This window comes from Coregonus clupeaformis, chromosome 33 (assembly GCF_020615455.1).
Source record: "Coregonus clupeaformis isolate EN_2021a chromosome 33, ASM2061545v1, whole genome shotgun sequence".
Lineage (NCBI taxonomy): Eukaryota > Metazoa > Chordata > Actinopteri > Salmoniformes > Salmonidae > Coregonus > Coregonus clupeaformis.
This window is the reverse complement of record NC_059224.1, coordinates 21587325-21606558: the sequence shown is the minus strand read 5'-3', so window position 1 is coordinate 21606558 and position 19234 is coordinate 21587325. Positions and strand designations below refer to the sequence as shown.

At 44.6% G+C, this 19234-nt stretch overlaps 1 protein-coding gene across 3 annotated transcripts in view; it reads left to right on the top strand.

The window, feature by feature from the left end:
* The window catches only part of utrn (utrophin), a 263392-nt gene that overhangs the window by 31284 nt on the left and 212874 nt on the right, over positions 1-19234 (top strand). The window contains exons 1-2 of one of the 3 annotated variants that reach the window (XM_045210195.1): positions 892-991; positions 17541-17602. In XM_045210195.1, coding sequence (XP_045066130.1) covers positions 907-991; positions 17541-17602 — 147 coding nt within the window. In that variant the 5' untranslated portion in view covers positions 892-906. Of the gene's footprint in view, positions 1-891; positions 992-2472; positions 2625-17540; positions 17603-19234 lie in introns of those variants that run through there. The other 2 variants (XM_045210196.1, XM_045210194.1) reach the window with 2 other exon arrangements.

The window sequence follows — 19234 nt, the reverse complement described above, 5'->3', positions numbered from 1 at the left end:
CCAGCTTGCGTAGGGGGCTCTTCTCTGTTATGGAAGGTTTGGGAATCGCTTCCTTTTAGGTGTTTGTAGAATTTAACGGCCATTTTCTGGATTTTGATCATTAGCAGGTATTGATTGGCCTAATTCTGTTCTGCATGCATCATTTGGTGTTTTACGTGGAACACAGAGGATATTTTTGCAGAATTCTGCATGCAGAGTCTCAATTTGGTGTTTGTCCTCTCTCTCCCTCTCTCCATTTCTCATGGGAAGGGATGGATGTTTGTCCAGTTGTTCCTCATTGTAGAGAGGATGAGTCATTAGTGGCCAAATGGACTTTCTCTCCTCTCTGGCAGCGATGGGAGGATGAGTCAAGGGAAGGATGTTTATCAAAGACTTTGTCATATGTTGTCGCTCTGTTTCCAATACTGTATAAAGGTAGTTTACAGGGTTTGAGAGCGAAAGACAGAAACCCAATAGACTCCTTGAATTTCCTCCTTGTGTTGTCGTTGTCCATCTGTTACACCTGTCTCATGGTGTGTTACGGGTCATTCTGGGCTGTGTTTAGGCCGGTGGAGGATTCTCCCTTTTTGTAATTGTGATGTAACACTGCCCCCGACACACACACACACACACACACACACACACACACACACTATATCTGTCACTTTAACAGGAAGTCACACTTGTCTTATTTGACAAGCTGGCCTTGTGCCTTCCCCTCCTCCCCATCACCCTCTTCTCACACCCCTGCTGTAGTGTGTGTGACATAACGGAGTATACCTTACCATCACTCCAAGTAAACATACCCAGGATGCTCGGCAAACAGCCCTCAAACCTCCACTTCCTCAGACTGCCAGTGCCACCACTTGTCTTCCTCTTCCGTGTTTGTTGTTTTCGTTTCTGTCTCTCTTATACGTTCTCGCCATCATGAATTTGAGTAAGTGGCTGCCTTGGAGAAGGCGCAGTGCTTCCAGACAGAGGAGGAAGCAGGAGAGAGTGTCTCTTGTTCTGGGTGAGTAGTACAGGATAAATAGCAGAGCTCTCTTAGTTTCCAGTTTCTACTAAAGAAAAGAGGAAAGTGGCTAGAAGTGCTTTCACTCTGTCTCCGTCTCTGTCTAATCGACAGTACAGTACAGCTTAGTCGTTGCTGGCTTCCTCTACAGTGAGTAGATGTTTTTTCCCCACATAATGTTCATGTTCACTTTTAGGGTTGAATTTGATGAGCAAGTTTAAGTATCTTTAAAGTAATTTTGAGTAACTTTATTCCCAGCTTCACGTAAAAAAAATTGCAGGCCAGTGTTTTTGTGCATGGTGGTGTGTGGGTTTGTTTGTGCCTGTGTCTGCGGCCGTGTGTGTGTGTGTCTCAGTGCATCTCTCTCTGTGTGTGTGTATCTCAGTGCATCTCTCTCTGTGTGTGTGTGTGTGTCTCAGTGCATCTCTGTGTGTGTGTGTGTGTGTGTGTGTGTGTGTCTCAGTGCATCTCTCTCTCTCTGTGTGTGTGTGTCTCAGTGCATCTCTCTCTCTGTGTGTGTGTGTGTGTGTGTGTGTGTGTCTCTCAGTGCATCTCTCTCTCTCAGTGTGTGTGTGTGTCTCAGTGCATCTCTCTCTCTGTGTGTGTGTGTCTCAGTGCATCTCTCTCTCTGTGTGTGTGTTGTGTTGATATACTTCCCATTCCTCCAGGGCAATACCAGCACCTCTGTAAGGTTCAACTACACGGTCAAGTGCTCCCAGCCAATCGTGGCAGATATAATTATTTCTCTGTTTGTTCTGGGGATGTTCTCACTGCGTTGTGTAGGGGTTATCACTGGATCTAGACTATAGAGAACAACAGAAAATAAGTGGGTTTTGTGTATATTTCCCCCCTCCCCTAGGCCAGTCTTTCACTGTGTCTGATTGGGCTGTGGCTGTGTATCTGATATTTGACATTCGTCCTTGGCTTGATGTTGGAGATGTAGCAGCACTGCTGGCTGCTGTGCTGTCTTATGTTGTGTTAGACAGATAACCGGTATGCATCCAGGCCCTCTTCTTTCCAATGTTGTGTCTAAGCTGTGTGTGTTAGGGTTACAGGATTATCTCGCTCTTCCTCTCATCTTATCTTATCACTGTCTCCCCCTGACGTGGGAGGCCTCTGTCCCCTGTTGCATGCTGGGACAGGGTTTAGACAGAGAACGTTGTGTGTTCCTTCAGCGGAGCACGGCATATCCCACAGTGCAATGCCCACCACACCCTGGCCCTGGCCCTGCTCTCTGCTCCTCTCTCGCTCTCTCTCTCTCTTGCTCTCTCCCTCGCTCTCGCTCTCTCTCTCTCTCTCTCTCTCTCTCTCTCTCTCTCTCTCTCTCTCTCTCTCTCTCTCTCTCTCTCTCTCTCTCTCTCTCTCTCTCGCTCTCATTGCTAGTGTCCCCCCCTTTCCTCCCCTCTCTCACCCTTCCTCTCACTCATCTGCCTCTGGCCCCCCTCCCCTGCATTCTTCTGTTATTCTCCCTCTCCTCTGTTCAAGAAACGACAGTCAGGAGAAGGAGAGAGAGAGGAATGTAAGCTCCATTCCTGGAGTGCTTTTCTTCTTTTTGATGTTTTTGTCTCGTTTTTGGGAGAGATGGCAGAAGGCATAGTGGGAGAGATGGCGGAGCGTGGTCTCAAGCTCAGAGGTAGGTGACATAGAACCAGGTAGACACAGGTCAGTGACACTCCGGTGTAGTTCTACTGTAGATAGACAACCTGTGACAGGGAGCTGTCATTCACTCTGGCTCTGCTTGGGCACTTCAGGATGGTAGGATAGATAGATAGATAGATAGATAGCTTAGGTGGTTTAGTGAGTTTGTGTCTTAGGTGGAATAGACACCTGGGGCATAACAGTACAGGGCCATAGAAACCACGTTAAGCCATGGCTGTACACTACATCTCAGCTATGTTCTGAACTCCAGAGATCTTTAGAGTGTTTACGAGAGTGTGACCCAGTAGCTGCTGCAGAGATCTACGCAGGAGGATAACGCAGGAGGAGGGTGATTGCTTCTCACCTGTTCTTTCTGTGTGTGTGTGTGCTCTCTTGCCTTTACATAAGTAAATTCAGAATATTCAATAGCATAGCGTGACAATGCATAGTTTCACTCCATGGACCTTGTGTGTGCGTTAGGCTTTACTTTGCGTAACCACGGCAATATAAATCTCCATCCCAACTAAAGCTTTTTTTTTACCTCCGTGGTCTGCACCTCTGATTTCATATTGTGGTTAGACATGAGGATTTGATCCATCTTCATAATTGCTTGCCTTGCAACCTTTGTGTTGACTACATTATTACTATTATATTTATTATTTTTTAAACATAGTTGTTGCTTCTGTGGTTTTAAGATGGAACACTTTCAGCAGCCAGAGAGTTAATAATTCTGCTGTGTGTGTGTGTCAGGAGAAACCCTCTCACCTGTAAATTACACCATACCTACCTTCTCATCTACACACACTGGGGGTTTGAAAAGTACTAAGTGGGGATATCGGTTAATCTTCCCAGACACAAGGAGTGTTTTCCCTACAAATTCCCCAATCCCGGCTGCGGAGCATCAACAGCTCTGGGTCGGGCAAGCTTAGGCAAGAGTCCGGTTGGCGGGGGTGGAATGCGTGTGAAATTACAGGAATGCTATGTATTCCACACGGCCCGCAAAGTCAAAATATAACGCAGTTGAGCTGTGAACAGGGGGGCAAGGGGTGTGTGTCTGTGTGTGGGATGATAATATAATAATAATATGCCATTTAGCAGACGCTTTTATCCAAAGCGACTTACAGTCATGTGTGCATACATTTTTACGTATGGGTGGTCCCGGGGATCGAACCCACTACCCTGGCGTTACAAGCGCCATGCTCTACCAATTGAGCTACAGAGGACCATGATGTATTGAGGCATGGATTGAAAAGTCAATGCATAGTGCATCATCATTTGTCCATGCAATTGATGATTCATAGTTAATTAAACATTAACATCTTATATGCAGATGCAGTGTGTGTGTGTGTGTGTGTGTGTGTGCGCACGTTCTTTGTGCTTGTCTGCGTCTGCGTTGTATGTGTGTGTTGGGCATACACTGGGCATACCACCCACATAGCTGTGTTGTTTTTAAAACTTTACAAGGTGAAGTTCACCCGGGAGGGACGGTACCTTTTATGACTTAGTCTTTTATTCGAAAGGGTTTCTCTTCACAGCTTAGACACAAGGGACTGGTTTAGTGCCCAATGACAAAATATCTGGGAAAAGCATACAATTTACACTGAACTGTACTGAAAGCTTTAAATGGTTAAAAGTTGCCTTCACTGTTTAGTCTATTGGCTAGGGCTGTCAAACAATTAAAACATTTCATTAAGTTAATCGCAGAATTTGCTCAAATTGAGCTGTAATTGTAAGAGTTTTATACAAAAGCATTACAAGAATATTGCCCCCTTGATTTTGCCCAAAGTAACGATAAGCTAAATCTGGTAAATTGATAAAGCACACGTTTTTTAACCTCAGTCAACTTGTTTTGACCTCGCATTGCTGTTTTTAGTTTTATAGATTATGGATTTTGGATGTTTTCAGTGTATTTTGAATGCTTTCAGACAATGCGATTAATCGCGGTAAAAAAAGTATAATTGGGCACTAAAATTATAAAAAGTTAACTTGAGTTAACTGATTAACTCTGACAGCCATACTGTTGACAAATTTGAGGTTGTTGATGGAATTTCCTCTGGTCTAAAAATGTCCTGGCTGTTAACCGCTAGGCTACCTGCCGCCCCTTAAATTACCATAGATAGAGTGACTGGATGTCTGTTTTGGTTTGGGTTGCACGCCACACACACTGTATGTTATGTCTGTCTGTCTGTCTGTCTGTGTGTGTGTGTGTGGCGTACAACCCAAACCAAAACAGACATCCAGTCACTCTATCTATCGAATCATGAACGATTCGATACGCATCTAGATACAAGGGCTCCGATACGATACAGGAACGATACGTTTTAGTTTGAAACGAGTCGGTGCAATTCGTTTTGATTCGGGTAACGAATTGATGCGATTCGGTACAATATATTTTTTGCATGAACACATTCATTTTCCTTCTTAAATTAATATTGGCTGCTGATGGGAGCTCAGGAGCTGTGCCTCTCTGAGCTGGATCTGTCTGAGATGACTTCTCTAAGCTGAGTGGCCCTCTGTGTGTGTGTGTGTGTGTGTGTTTGTGTCTGTCTAAGACCATCCACAGTCCCCACCTGTGCATATTGCCTGTGTGTATGTGTTCTCTGCAGTGCTGTGGGTCATTAGCTATCAGATCAGTGAGCTGTAAGAGGAGTCCTGTGGGACTGGGCTTCCTGATGTAATCACTACTTCCTGTTTCACTGGCAGGCAGATGGGAAGAGGGCCTTTCCTCCCAGAGCAGATAATAATATAATAATATGCCATTTAGCAGACGCTTTTATCCAAAGCGACTTACAGTCGTGCGTGCATACATTTTTTTGTGTATGGGTGGTCCCGGGGTTCGAACCCACTACCTTGGCGTTACAAGCGCCGTGCTCTACCAGCTGAGCTACAGAGGACCACAGATGGCCGTGTGTGTGTTCTCACCACCTGTCTGGTGTCACTGGTTGTGTGTGCGATTGTATACTAGTGTGTGTATGTTAGAGGGAGTGTGTGTCATTTACATAAGTATTCAAACCCTTAACTCGGGTACTTTGTTGAAGCACCTTTTGGCAGCGATTACAGCCTTGAGTCTTCTTGGGTATGACGCTAAAAGCTTGGCACACCTGTATTTGGGGAGTTTCTCCCATTCCTCTCTGCAGATCCTCTCAAGCTCTGTCTGGTTGGATGGGGAGCGTTGCTGCACAGCTATTTTCAGGTCTCTCCAGAGATGTTCGATCAGGTTCAAGTCCGGGCTCTGGCTGGGCCACTCAAGGACATTCAGAGACTTGTCCCACTCCTGCGTTGTCTTGGCAGTGTGCTTAGGGTCGTTGTCCTGTTGGAAGGTTAACTTTCACACCAGTCTGAGGTCCTGAGCACTCTGGAGCAGGTTTTCATCAAGGATATCTCTGTACTTTGCTCTGTTCATCTTTGCCTCAATCCTGACTAGTCTCCCAGTCCCTGCCGCTGAAAAACATCCCCAAAGCATGATGCTGCCACCACCATGCTTCACCGTATGGATGGTGCCAGGTTTCCTCCAGACGTGACGCTTGGCATTCAGGCCAAAGAGTTCAATCTTGGTTTCATCAGACCAGAGAATCTTGTTTCTCATGGTCTGAGAGTCTTTACATGCCTTTTGGCAAACTCTAAGAGAGCTGTCCTGTGCCTTTTACTGAGGAGTAGCTTCCGTCTGGCCACTCTACAATAAAGGCCTGATTGGTGGAGTGCTGCAGAGATGGTTGTCCTTCTGGAATGTTCTCCCATCTCCACAGAGGAACTCTGGAGCTTTGTCAGAGTGACCATCGGGTTCTTGGTCACTTCCCTGACCAAGGCCCTTCTCCCCTGATTGCTCAGTTTGGCCGGGCGGCCAGCTCTAGGAAGAGTCTTGGTGGTTCCAAACCTCTTCTATTTAAGAATAATTGCCACTGTGTTCTTGGGGACCTTCAATGCTGCAGACATTTTTTGGTACCCTTCCCCAGATCTGTGCCTACGACACAATCCTGTCTCGGAGCTGTATGGACAATTCCTTCGACCTCATGGCTTGGTTTTTGCTCTGACATGCACTGTCAACTGTAGGACCTTATATAGACAGGTGTGTGCCTTTCCAAATCATGTCCAATCAATTGAATTTACCACAGGTGGACTCCAATCAAGTTGTAGAAACATCTCAAGGATGATCAATGGAAACAGGATGCACCTGAGCTCAATTTCGAGTCTCATAGCAAAGGGTCTGAAAACGTATGTAAATACGTTTTTTTTTGCTAAACATTCTAAAAGCCTGTTTTCGCTTTGTCATTATGGGGTATTGTGTGTAGATTGATGAGGAACAAGGGCAGGGCGAATAGCTTTCCGCCAGTTTGTTTTTCAATCATGCAGGGTAGGCTACTCCGGTTATTTCACTCCATGCATCAACCAATGTTTGAGGAGCATGCAGCCTCTCTCTGCGCGACATGTGACATTCCGCCCAAACTATGTATGCCATGGGCTCTCCAACCCTGTTCTTGCAGCAACCCAGTGCTTAATTTGGGAAACCAATTGAAATCTGTTCGGGAACATCAATAGTAACATATTTTCACAACAAAATATATTTCATTAAACTGTTGACCGCCCCTCTCTGCACACTCGAGAAAGGAATGAAGGCGAGAGAGGAGGAGATGGAAACGCACAGTGGTGAGATATTCTGTAGCTAAAGGTCATGTGTCAGCCTATTAATTATGAATATATAAAAAATACCCTATTACTAGGCTATTCAAAATCAAATACAAACTCACTGTAATTGTAGGCTAACTCTTTAAGCCGCCCTGCACAATCAATGAACCAACAGCATCGCCTAGGCCTATACGTTATCTCCCAGACTCATGGATATAAAGATTGGAGCATAGCTATAGGTACCCAGTCCATTCAATATGTATAATAATACAGTCCACACTCAAAGGCGATTACTAAATTAAAAAAACAATGATGTACCAAAGACATCTTAAATCAGTTTTTTTTATTTTTATGTTTTTCTGCCATGTGTAATATGCAGTAGGCTATGTATTTTATAATGGCACAATCATTTCTTTTAATTCAGGGATTTTTTCAGGCTTGGGCTCAAGCAGGTAGCCTGGCGGGTAGGAGCGTTGGGCCAGTAACAGAAAGGTTGCTGGATCGAATCCCTGAGCTGACAAGGTAAAAATCTGTAGTTCTGCCCCTGAGCAAGGCAGTTAACCCACTGATCCCCGGGCGCCGAAGACATGGATGTCGATTTAAAGGCAGCCTGCCGCACCGCTCTGATTCAGAGGGGTTGGGTTAAATGCGGAAGACACATTTCAGTTGAATGCATTCAGTTGTAAAACTGACTACGTATCTCCCTTTCCCTATGCATAAGCTCTAATACAGTGGGGGAAAAAAGTATTTAGTCAGCCACCAATTGTGCAAGTTCTCCCACTTAAAAAGATGAGAGAGGCCTGTAATTTTCATCATAGGTACACGTCAACTATGACAGACAAAATTAGGGGAAAAAATCCAGAAAATCACACTGTAGGATTTTTTATGAATTTATTTGCAAATTATGGTGGAAAATAAGTATTTGGTCAATAACAAAAGTTTCTCAATACTTTGTTATATACCCTTTGTTGGCAATGACACAGGTCAAATATTTTCTGTAAGTCTTCACAAGGTTTTCACACACTGTTGCTGGTATTTTGGCCCATTCCTCCATGCAGATCTCCTCTAGAGCAGTGATGTTTTGGGGCTGTCGCTGGGCAACACGGACTTTCAACTCCCTCCAAAGATTTTCTATGGGGTTGAGATCTGGAGACTGGCTAGGCCACTCCAGGACCTTGAAATGCTTCTTACGAAGCCACTCCTTCGTTGCCCGGGCGGTGTGTTTGGGATCATTGTCATGCTGAAAGACCCATCCACGTTTCATCTTCAATGCCCTTGCTGATGGAAGGAGGTTTTCACTCAAAATCTCACGATACATGGCCCCATTCATTCTTTCCTTTACACGGATCAGTCGTCCTGGTCCCTTTGCAGAAAAACAGCCCCAAAGCATGATGTTTCCACCCCCATGCTTCACAGTAGGTATGGTGTTCTTTGGATGCAACTCAGCATTCTTTGTCCTCCAAACACGACGAGTTGAGTTTTTACCAAAAAGTTATATTTTGGTTTCATCTGACCATATGACATTCTCCCAATCCTCTTCTGGATCATCCAAATGCACTCTAGCAAACTTTAGATGGGCCTGGACATGTACTGGCTTAAGCAGGGGGACACGTCTGGCACTGCAGGATTTGAGTCCCTGGCGGCGTAGTGTGTTACTGATGGTAGGCTTTGTTACTTTGGTCCCAGCTCTCTGCAGGTCATTCACTAGGTCCCCCCATGTGGTTCTGGGATTTTTGCTCACCGTTCTTGTGATCATTTTGACCCTACGGGGTGAGATCTTGCGTGGAGCCCCAGATCGAGGGAGATTATCAGTGGTCTTGTATGTCTTCCATTTCCTAATAATTGCTCCCACAGTTGATTTCTTCAAACCAAGCTGCTTACCTATTGCAGATTCAGTCTTCCCAGCCTGGTGCAGGTCTACAATTTTGTTTCTGGTGTCCTTTGACAGCTCTTTGGTCTTGGCCATAGTGGAGTTTGGAGTGTGACTGTTTGAGGTTGTGGACAGGTGTCTTTTATACTGATAACAAGTTCAAACAGGTGCCATTAATACAGGTAACGAGTGGAGGACAGAGGAGCCTCTTAAAGAAGAAGTTACAGGTCTGTGAGAGCCAGAAATCTTGCTTGTTTGTAGGTGACCAAATACTTATTTTCCACCATAATTTGCAAATAAATTCATTAAAAATCCTACAATGTCATTTTCTGGATTTTTTTTCTCAATTTGTCTGTCATAGTTGACGTGTACCTATGATGAAAATTACAGGCCTCTCTCATCTTTTTAAGTGGGAGAACTTGCACAATTGGTGGCTGACTAAATACTTTTTTTCCCCACTGTATGCGTATGGGTGTTTTGAAATAATTGTCCATGCTGTCCATTTTGTTGTGTTAGGCTTTGAAACAACATCCACAACTACCATGTTTTCCACTCAGTTTCAACCTGTTGTTGAACTTCTTCAAATTGATCAATCACAGTGAGGTGAGTTTTAAGAGCACGAGGATGTCAGAGTGGTTAGAGGGACAATGGAGCCCTGATTACCAGGCCATTAGCGTCCTGATGGTTGTTAGCGAGTTGGGTACTACCAACACATGTCCATAGTGCATAAGAGGAGATTACCGTGACTCAACGGTCACGTGGAATTTTACTGCAGTCATTACATTTTGTCAGCAGGTGATTGTCATGCAAATAACTGCCGGGCTCATGGTAATTGACCGTTAATGAACATAAACACATTTAACACATATAGAGTCATGTAGTAACCAAAAAAGTGTTAAACTTTTTTTCAAATATTTTATATTTGAGATTCTTCAAATAGCCACCCTTTGCCTTGATGACAGCTTTGCACACTCTTGGCATTCTCTCAACCAGCTTCACCTGGAATGCTTTTACAACCGTCTTGAAGGAGTTCCCACATATGCTGAGCACTTGTTGGCTGCTTTTCCTTCACTCTGCGGTCCAACTCATCCCAAACCAACCCAATTGGGTTGAGGTCATGTGATTGTGGAGGCCAGGTCATCTGATGCAGCACTCCATCACTCTCCTTATTGGTTAAATAGCCCTTACACAGCCTGGAGGTGTGTTGGGTCATTGTCCTGTTGAAAAACAAATGATAGTCCCACTAAGCGCAAACCAGATGGGATTTCTTATCGCTGCAGAATGCTGTGGTAGCCATGCTGGTTAAGTGTGCCTTGAGTTCTAACTCAATCACAGACAGTGTCACAAGCAAAGCACCCCACACCATCACACCTCCTCCGCCAAGCTTCACGGTGGGAATCACACATGCTGAGATCATCCGTTCACCTACTCTGCGTCTCACAAAGAGACAGCGGTTGGAACCAAAAATCTCAAATTTGGACTCATCAGACCAAAGGACAGATTTCCACCGGTATAATGTCCATTGCTCGTGTTTCTTGGCCCAAGCAAGTCTCTTCTTCTTATTGGTGTCCTTTTAGTAGTGGTTTCTTTGCAGCAATTCGACCATGAAGGCCTGATTCACGCACTCTGAACAGTTGATGTTGAGATGTGTCTGTTACTTGAACTCTGTGAAGCATTTATTTGGGCTGCAATTTCTGAGGTTGGTAACTCTAATGAACTTATCTTCTGCAGCAGAGGTAACTCTGGGTCTTCTTTTCCTGTGGTGGTCCCCATGAGAGCCAGTTTCATTATGGCGCTTGATGGTTTTTGCGACTGCACTTAAAGAAACTTTAAAAGTTCTTCACATTTTCCGTTATGACTGACCTTCATGTCTTAAAGTAATGATGGACTGTCGTTTCTCTTTGCTTATTTGAGCTGTTCTTGCCATAATATGGACTTGGTCTTTTACCAAATAGGGCTATCTTCTGTATACCACCCCTACCTTGTCACAACTCAACTGATTGACTCAAACACATTAAGAAGGAAAGAAATTCCACAAATGAACTTTTAACAAGGCACACCTGTTAATTGAAATGCATTCCAGGTGACTACCTTATGAAGCTGGTTGAGAGAATGCCAAGAATATGCAAAGCTGTCATCAAGGCAAAGGGTGGTTATTTGAAGAATCTCAAATATAAAATATACACTTTTTAACACTTTTTTGGTTACTACATGATTCCATACGTGTTATTTCATAGTTTTGATGTCTTCACTATTATTCTACAATGTAGAAAATAGTAAAAAATAAAGAAAAACCCTTGAATGAGTAGGTGTGTCCAAACTTTTGACTGGTACTGTACTTGCTTAATATTAGGAAAGTAAATATAGTAGGCCTAGCCTATAGAAAGCTGATGGGATCCTCCTCTTTTTAATAGAGGCCATCAAAACTATTGTTTTCTCACACAATTGCATAGCCTATAGAAATGTTGCGCAACATGAGCTCATTGGCTCTTATGAAGCATTTGATTTGATTTTGGATTGTATTTGCATTGATGTCAGAGTGATTAGAGGGACAGTCGAGCACCGAGTACCAGGCCATTAGCGACTGGCAGTTAGCAAGTTTGGTAGCCAACTTATGATCATCACCGGCATCAGTGCGCAGTTTTGGAGAAGCCTTGTTACCATGACTAAGCGGTCATGTGGAATTTGACTGCGGTCATGAACCATGACCGCCGGTGTGGCGTTAATACAGTCACCGTAACAGTCCAAGTCATGACTCATGACTGCCGGTGTGGCGGTTATACGGTCACCGCAACAGCCCTAGGACAGATAGAATATCACTGACAGACAAAAAGCATCTACAGGTAGCTGCCAAAATAAGGGAAACACTTTAGTAAATGAGGGATACAAAGTATATTGAAAGCAGGTGCTTCCACACAGGTGTGGTTCCTGAGTTAATTAAGCAATTATCATCCCATCATGCTTAGGGTCATGTATAAAAATGCCCAGTTGCCCATTATTTTGGCTACCAGGCTAGAAGAAGAAATCTCAGTGACTTTGAAAGAGGGGTCTCAAAGGATCATAGGGGGTTTAAAGGGTGTGTGTGTGTGTGTGTGTGTCAGTCACCAGATCTCAACCCAATTGAACACTTATGGGAGATTCTGGAGTGGCGCCTGAGACAGCGTTTTCCACCACCATCAACAAATCACCAAATTATGGAATTTCTTGTAAAATAAATAATAATATATAATAATATGCCATTTAGCAGACGCTTTTATCCAAAGCGACTTACAGTCATGCGTGCATACATTTTTTTTGTTATTTTTTTGTGTATGGGTGGTCCCGGGGATCGAACCCACTACCTTGGCGTTACAAGCGCCGTGCTCTACCAGCTGAGCTACAGAGGACCACATAAACTCAGGGCAGTGAGAGAAAAAGCTCATGAAAGCAATTGAACATGTTTAATTCACTCACAAACTTCATCTGAAAGTTTCAGTATTAATTATTTAAAATCCAAGAACATGTTTTAGAACAGTAATCTCAATAAGAAATATGCTAACATGATTGCCATTGCTAGCTAGATAGCTAGCTAAAACGGTTGCCTAGCAACACACATCTTAATTAGATTTGTAAGAAGATATTTGAGAAGTTCGTAAGAAAATCATTAAATCTGAAGATATTGTTGAGGAATTGCACTGACGAACTTCTTACATTTATTTATTTAGAAGCTTCTTAAGTTTTTGCAGATTAAGTGTTTTGTAAATCTGGGCCCAGATCCCAGAGGGACCCACTCCTCAGGGGCCTCACAGGGCAGAAATGAAAGATATGGGGTTATTGACACGGGGCCTGCCATATGGCCTTATATAAGGCAGATAGTCTTCTATTGGTCTCTCTCCCTCTCCTCCACCCCATTTTACAGGGGCTTTAGGACGGTTTGATTTAGGTTTGTTTCTGGTTTGCCACCTCTTTTACAACAAGCCAGACCAGACTAACCAGACTAGACCAGCCCTGCCTACTAGTACTGTATCAGTGTGATGGATGGCCGGCCATTAGTTATTGCTTCCTTTGATGGACTCTCCCCTCCCAGTGCTCTCTCACCTCTCCACCCTTCATTCCAAGCCTTGGCCCCTGTCCTCCATCATTCTCTCTCTACCTCTTTCTCCCCAACTCCCTCACACTCCTGTTACTGTACCTTTTCCTCCCTATTTCCCCTCTCTCTCCTCTATCCTCCTGAACCTTCTCTCATCACCCATCTCTCACCTATCTCCCTCCTCATCCACCCTCTTCTCTCACCCGTCCCCTAGCCCCTGTCCTCTCACCCTCTCCCCAGTATCGCAATATTTTTTTTAAATGGCAAAAATTAAAACACGAAGCAGACCAAACTCTTTGGTCCTTTAAACAAATTATTTGATAAAATATTGAATTTGGCCTTTACTACTATAGCCCAGAGAAATGTTTTGAATAACACTTTAATAAATGGCAAAAAAGACAGTAAAAAAAATGTATCATAAGAAACAAGGTTTTGAGGTGTTTGTCCTATATCTAGGAGAAATAAGAAAGCTCAATAAATATATATATATACAGTACCAGTCAAAGTTTGGACACACCTACTCATTCAAGGGTTTTTCTTTATTTTTACTATTTTCTACATTGTAGAATAATAGTGAGGACATCAAAAATATGAAATAACACATGTGGAATCATGTAGTAACCAAAAAACTGTAACATTTTATATTTGAGATTCTTCAAATAGCCACCCTTTGCCTTGATGACAGCTTTGCACACTCTTGGCATTCTCTCAACCAGCTTCACCTGGAATGTTTTTCCAACAGTCTTGAAGGAGTGCCCACATATGCTGAGCACTTGTTGGCTGCTTTTCCTTCACTCTGCCATCCGACTCATCCCAAACCATCTTAGTTGGGTTGAGGTCGGGGGATTGTGGAGGCCAGGTCATCTGATGCAGCACTCCACCACTCTCCTTCTTGGTAAAATAGCCCTTACACAGCCTGGAGGTGTGTTGGGTCATTGTCCTGTTGAAAAACAAATGATAGTCCCACTAAGCCCAAACCAAATTGGATGGCGTATCGCTGCAGTCGTCCAGGTCCTGAGGCAGCAAAGCATGATGTTCTTACTGTGGAATGTAGAGTTTGGTTTTCGCCAGGCATTACTGGAACCATGTCGTCCAAAAAGTTATACTTTTGAATAATCTGTCCATAGAACATTCTTCCAAGAGTCTTGATGATCATCCAGGTGCTTTTTGGCAAACTTGAGTGAAATTACGTTCATACTTCAATTCATTTTTTTGTTGTTGACCGGTACCGGTTACCTTCAGACGAGTCCTGTGACACTTGTAGGAGTCGTAGAGCATAACGGAGAACACCATCGTGTTCCACGATGGGATCACATTAGTTTGTAGGCCAAACGGTTCAGACGCTACAGACAGAAGATGGAATGTCGACGGTACCAACTTCAGACGAGTCCCCTGACACTTGTGGGGCTCGTAGAGAAAAACCGAGCCCCTCTCCCCTCTAGCTTAAACTGACAGATTTTGATTGGGATTTTTTTATTATCTTACTTAGATTGACGCACCAGTACGTCAATTGACTCTAGGGGGTTATATAATATTGTGTGCTATAGCTTGGAAAATAAATCAATGTGACTCTGGATGACAACATAATGATGTTTGTTTCCAAAATTAGGGCTGTTTTTCTAAAGATGTTAAATCCGCTTTGTGTTTTGTTTCCTTGCCACAATACTAACGAGTGTCGCGATACTGGTATCGTCCCAGCCTCTCACCCCTCTCACCCATCCCCTAGCCCCTGTCCTCTCACCCCTTTCGCTGCTCTCACCCTTCCCCTAGCCTCTGTCCTCTCACCCCTCTCACCCTTCCCCTAGCCCTGTCCTCTCACCCCTCTCACCCTTCCCCTAGCCCCTGTCCCCTCACCCTCCCACCCTTCCCCTAGCCCATGTCCTCTCACCCTATCACCCTTCCCCTAGCCCATGTCCTCTCACCCTATCACCCTTCCCCTAACCCCTGTCCTCTCACCGTCTCACCCCTCTCACCCTTCCCCTAGCCCCTGTCCCCTCACCCATCTCACCCTTCCCCTAGCCCCTGTCCCCTCACCCCTCTCACCCTTCCCCTAACCCCTGTCCTCTCACCCCTCTCACCCTTCCCCTAACCCCTGTCCTCTCACCCATCTCACCCTTCCCCTAGTCCCTGTCCTCTCACCGTCTCACCCCTCTCACCCTTCCCCTAGCCCCTGTCCCCTCACCCCTCTCACCCTTCCCATAGCCCCTGTCCTCTCACCGTCTCACCCCTCTCACCCTTCCCCTAGCCCCTGTCCCCTCACCCTCCCACCCTTCCCCTAGCCCATGTCCTCTCACCCTATCACCCTTCCCCTAACCCCTGTCCTCTCACCCTATCACCCTTCCCCTAGCCCCTGTCCCCTCACCCTCCCACCCTTCCCCTAGCCCATGTCCTCTCACCCTATCACCCTTCCCCTAACCCCTGTCCTCTCACCCTATCACCCTTCCCCTAACCCCTGTCCTCTCACCTTTCTCACCCTTCCCCTAGCCCCTGTCCCCTCACCCTCCCACCCTTCCCCTAGTCCCTGTCCCCTCACCCATCTCACCCTTCCCCTAGCCCCTGTCCCCTCACCCCTCTCACCCTTCCCCTAACCCCTGTCCCCTCACCCATCTCACCCTTCCCCTAGTCCCTGTCCTCTCACCCCTCTCACCCTTCCCCTAACCCTTGTCACCTCCCCGGGGCACATTCCTGTCTTTATACCCCTGCTCTGTGAGCCAGTGGTGCTCACACACAGTCCACACACCCTGAACAAAGGAGCTGCCGACACTTCGGGCTGGCGATCATAATCTTTGACCTCTGGTGTTCTTTCTGCTGGTTTACACCCCCCCTCCCCAAATACATGGATGTTGTTTAACACACCCCCAAATACATGGATGTGTCTGGTTGGGGGATGGGGGTAAATGTAGGGTGATTGCACGCACGATTGCACATGCAAGCACACACACACACACACACACACACACACTAGGAGTAGGTGGAACACAGAAGCTGAGTTGAATGAACTCCTCTGACAGACAGCCTGTGGTGGTCAATATTGAGACACGACTGACAGCTCAATGAGGGGCTAATATTGAAAAGAAACTTGCAGCTGACTGACAGGTGTGGAATAGAACCAACTTAACTGATGGATCAGGGAAGTGGACTATGACACATTAGAGTGGGGTGGATTTAGCTGAGCTCCACTGTGATTGACAGCTGAGAGACCCCTGAGGGTGTAGGGATTGAACCATGTGATCAAGGACATAATATAGTCATAAAACATATCATCTGGCCTACTGCTTCTACTACACAATGAGACCTTAGTAGAAAACCTGACCTACTGCCTTCTACACAATGAGACCTTAGTAGAAAACCTGACCAACTGCCTTCTACACAATGAGGCCTTAGTAGAAAACCTGACCAACTGCCTTCTACACAATGAGGCCTTATTAGAAAACCTGAACTACTGCCTTCTACACAATGAGACCTTAGTAGAAAACCTGACCTACTGCCTTCTACACAATGAGGCCTTATTAGAAAACCTGACCTACTGCCTTCTACACAATGAGACCTTAGTAGAAAACCTGACCAACTGCCTTCTACACAATGAGACCTTAGTAGAAAACCTGACCAACTGCCTTCTACACAATGAGACCTTAGTAGAAAACCTGACCTACTGCCTTCTACACAATGAGGCCTTATTAGAAAACCTGACCTACTGCCTTCTACACAATGAGGCCTTAGTAGAAAACCTTGCTGGAGAGAACAGAAGAGAAGAGAGGAGGGGAGGAAAGAAGGAAGAGAATGTGAAATATTTGTTCTGATGGACTGAGACACATAGTTGGTGTGTGTGTAAGTGCATGTAGCTTCAGCTTTTTCCTCTGCAGAGGTGAATGCAGACCGTGTGTGTGTGTGTCTGCGTGACTGATTGTGTGAGTGTTTTTGGAGTTCGGACGTTACAGTCTCACCTTTCTGGATCTCTCTCTCCAGACTGACATGTTGTTTTGTTCCCAACCTTTTAGTAGGTTACATGGTCATTTTCTGTACATCAATCTTCTCTCCAGCTCCTGTGGTCTCATCTCAGGTACAAATAGTGCAGCAATCACCTCAGAACAGGACTTTTTGTCTGGTTTCAAAGACTTGCAGGTACACCTAATAACATGTCAGTGAGTCTAGTCTCAGAGGTGGGGTCCTCAAATGTAGGCACAATTTATCTGCATCTGCTCTCTGCTGAGTGATGTTGCAGACCTATCTGTCCTGTTCTCCTCTGATGTTGAAATAGTGACCGGTCCACCATTATGTTTTGTTCTGTTTGGAACTAAAAACAAGGTTAGTTGCTCACCGTGTCTCTCTTTCTCTCCTCTCTTTCACAGATGAGCACGATGCAGTACAGAAGAAAACCTTCACCAAATGGATAAATGCACAGTTCTCTAAGGTAATGCCAAAGTTTAGTAGGCTATATCCGGGCTCTTCACATAAAGGTTGCTTAGTTAAACCCACCAATAACTTTAGTTAAACCCACCAATAATTTAAATTAAACCCACCAATAACTTTAGTTAAAGCAAGCAATAATTTAAGTTGAACCCACCAATAATTTAAATTAAACCTGCCAATTTATTTTATTAAACCCACCAATAATTTAAATTCAACCCACCAATAATTTTTGTTAAATCCACCAGTACCAGTAAAGAAAATATAATTGTGGAAAAGTCAAACACTCGATGCTGAAGACTGGTTGAAGTGAAGTGGTGTGAGCAGTTTATTTCTGTCCAAACAGACTGTTTTGTTTGACTGTTTCAGACTAATAACTTCCCTGGAGACCTTGAACACTACCCTTGACCTTCTCTTCCCCAGGCCCGGGAGAGTAACAGACTCACTGCAGGGAAGAATAGATAGCCTAGCAGAGCACTAAGAGGTTGTTAGCATGGCTGACTCTCCTATTACAGTTTATACAGGGAAAATGCTTAAACGCTAACTCGATATAGCTATTGTCTTCTTGATAAATTAATTGGTCATCACTTGAGTCAGGTTCATCTTCTCTGTGTTAATCAGAAACATGCTAATGTAACATTAATGCTTCCCTCCCTCTCCTCGACCCTCTGAACACATCAACAACTGTCTCCCACAAAGCATCGTTACCTATCACTACATAAAAGCCCCGGCCCTTGAAGAGCAAGGAAAACAACTACTTCAAGGTCTCAGAGCAAGTGACGTCACCGATTGAAACACTACTAGCGCGCACCGCTAACTAGCTAGCCATTTCACACCGGTTACACTAACGCGCTAATGCTAGTCTGATAATGGACCTGATAAATAATCTAAACATGCTTATACAATTTCACTAAATGGGTTTTTCGATAAATACATGTATGAACTCTCTAGGTCTTTCATTCTCTTTCTCTTTCCCTCCCCTCTGTGTTTGCTCTGTGTGTTTCTTGTTGAGTTGTTCTGTTTTCAGGTCATATCTGAGGTATTTATAGTAGGTGGAGAGTGGTTGTTAGAACGAGCCAAATCCTTTCTCTTGATTTCTCATGGCTCTGTTCTCTGTTACGTCACAAATTACCCAGAAATCTCTCAAGTTTAATCCTATCCTCTGGTTTCCATTTCCCAACCGTTTGCCCAACTTCATATGCTATTATAAACTGGGTGGTTCAATCCCTGAATGCTGTGGTATATCAGACCGTATACCACGGGTATGACCCCAAAAATATTTGTACTGCTCTAATTATGTTGGTAACCAGTTTATTATAGCAATAAGGCACCTCGGGGGTTTGTGGTATATTACCAATATATCACGACTAAGGGCTGTATCCAGGCATTCCGCGTTGCGTCGTGCATAAGAACAGCCCTTAGCTGTGGTATATTGGCCATATACCACACCTCCTTGGGCCTTACTGCTTAATTATATACTGTACATGATGCACGTACCCTTCTACCCAATTGTCAACACAAACCTTGTCTACCATCCCCAGTGCATAAACTGTAGGATGTTCAGGATTTTTGAATAACTTGAAAATGTACTGTTGATTTTCCATAACATTTTGCATGCAAAACATTCCACAGCATT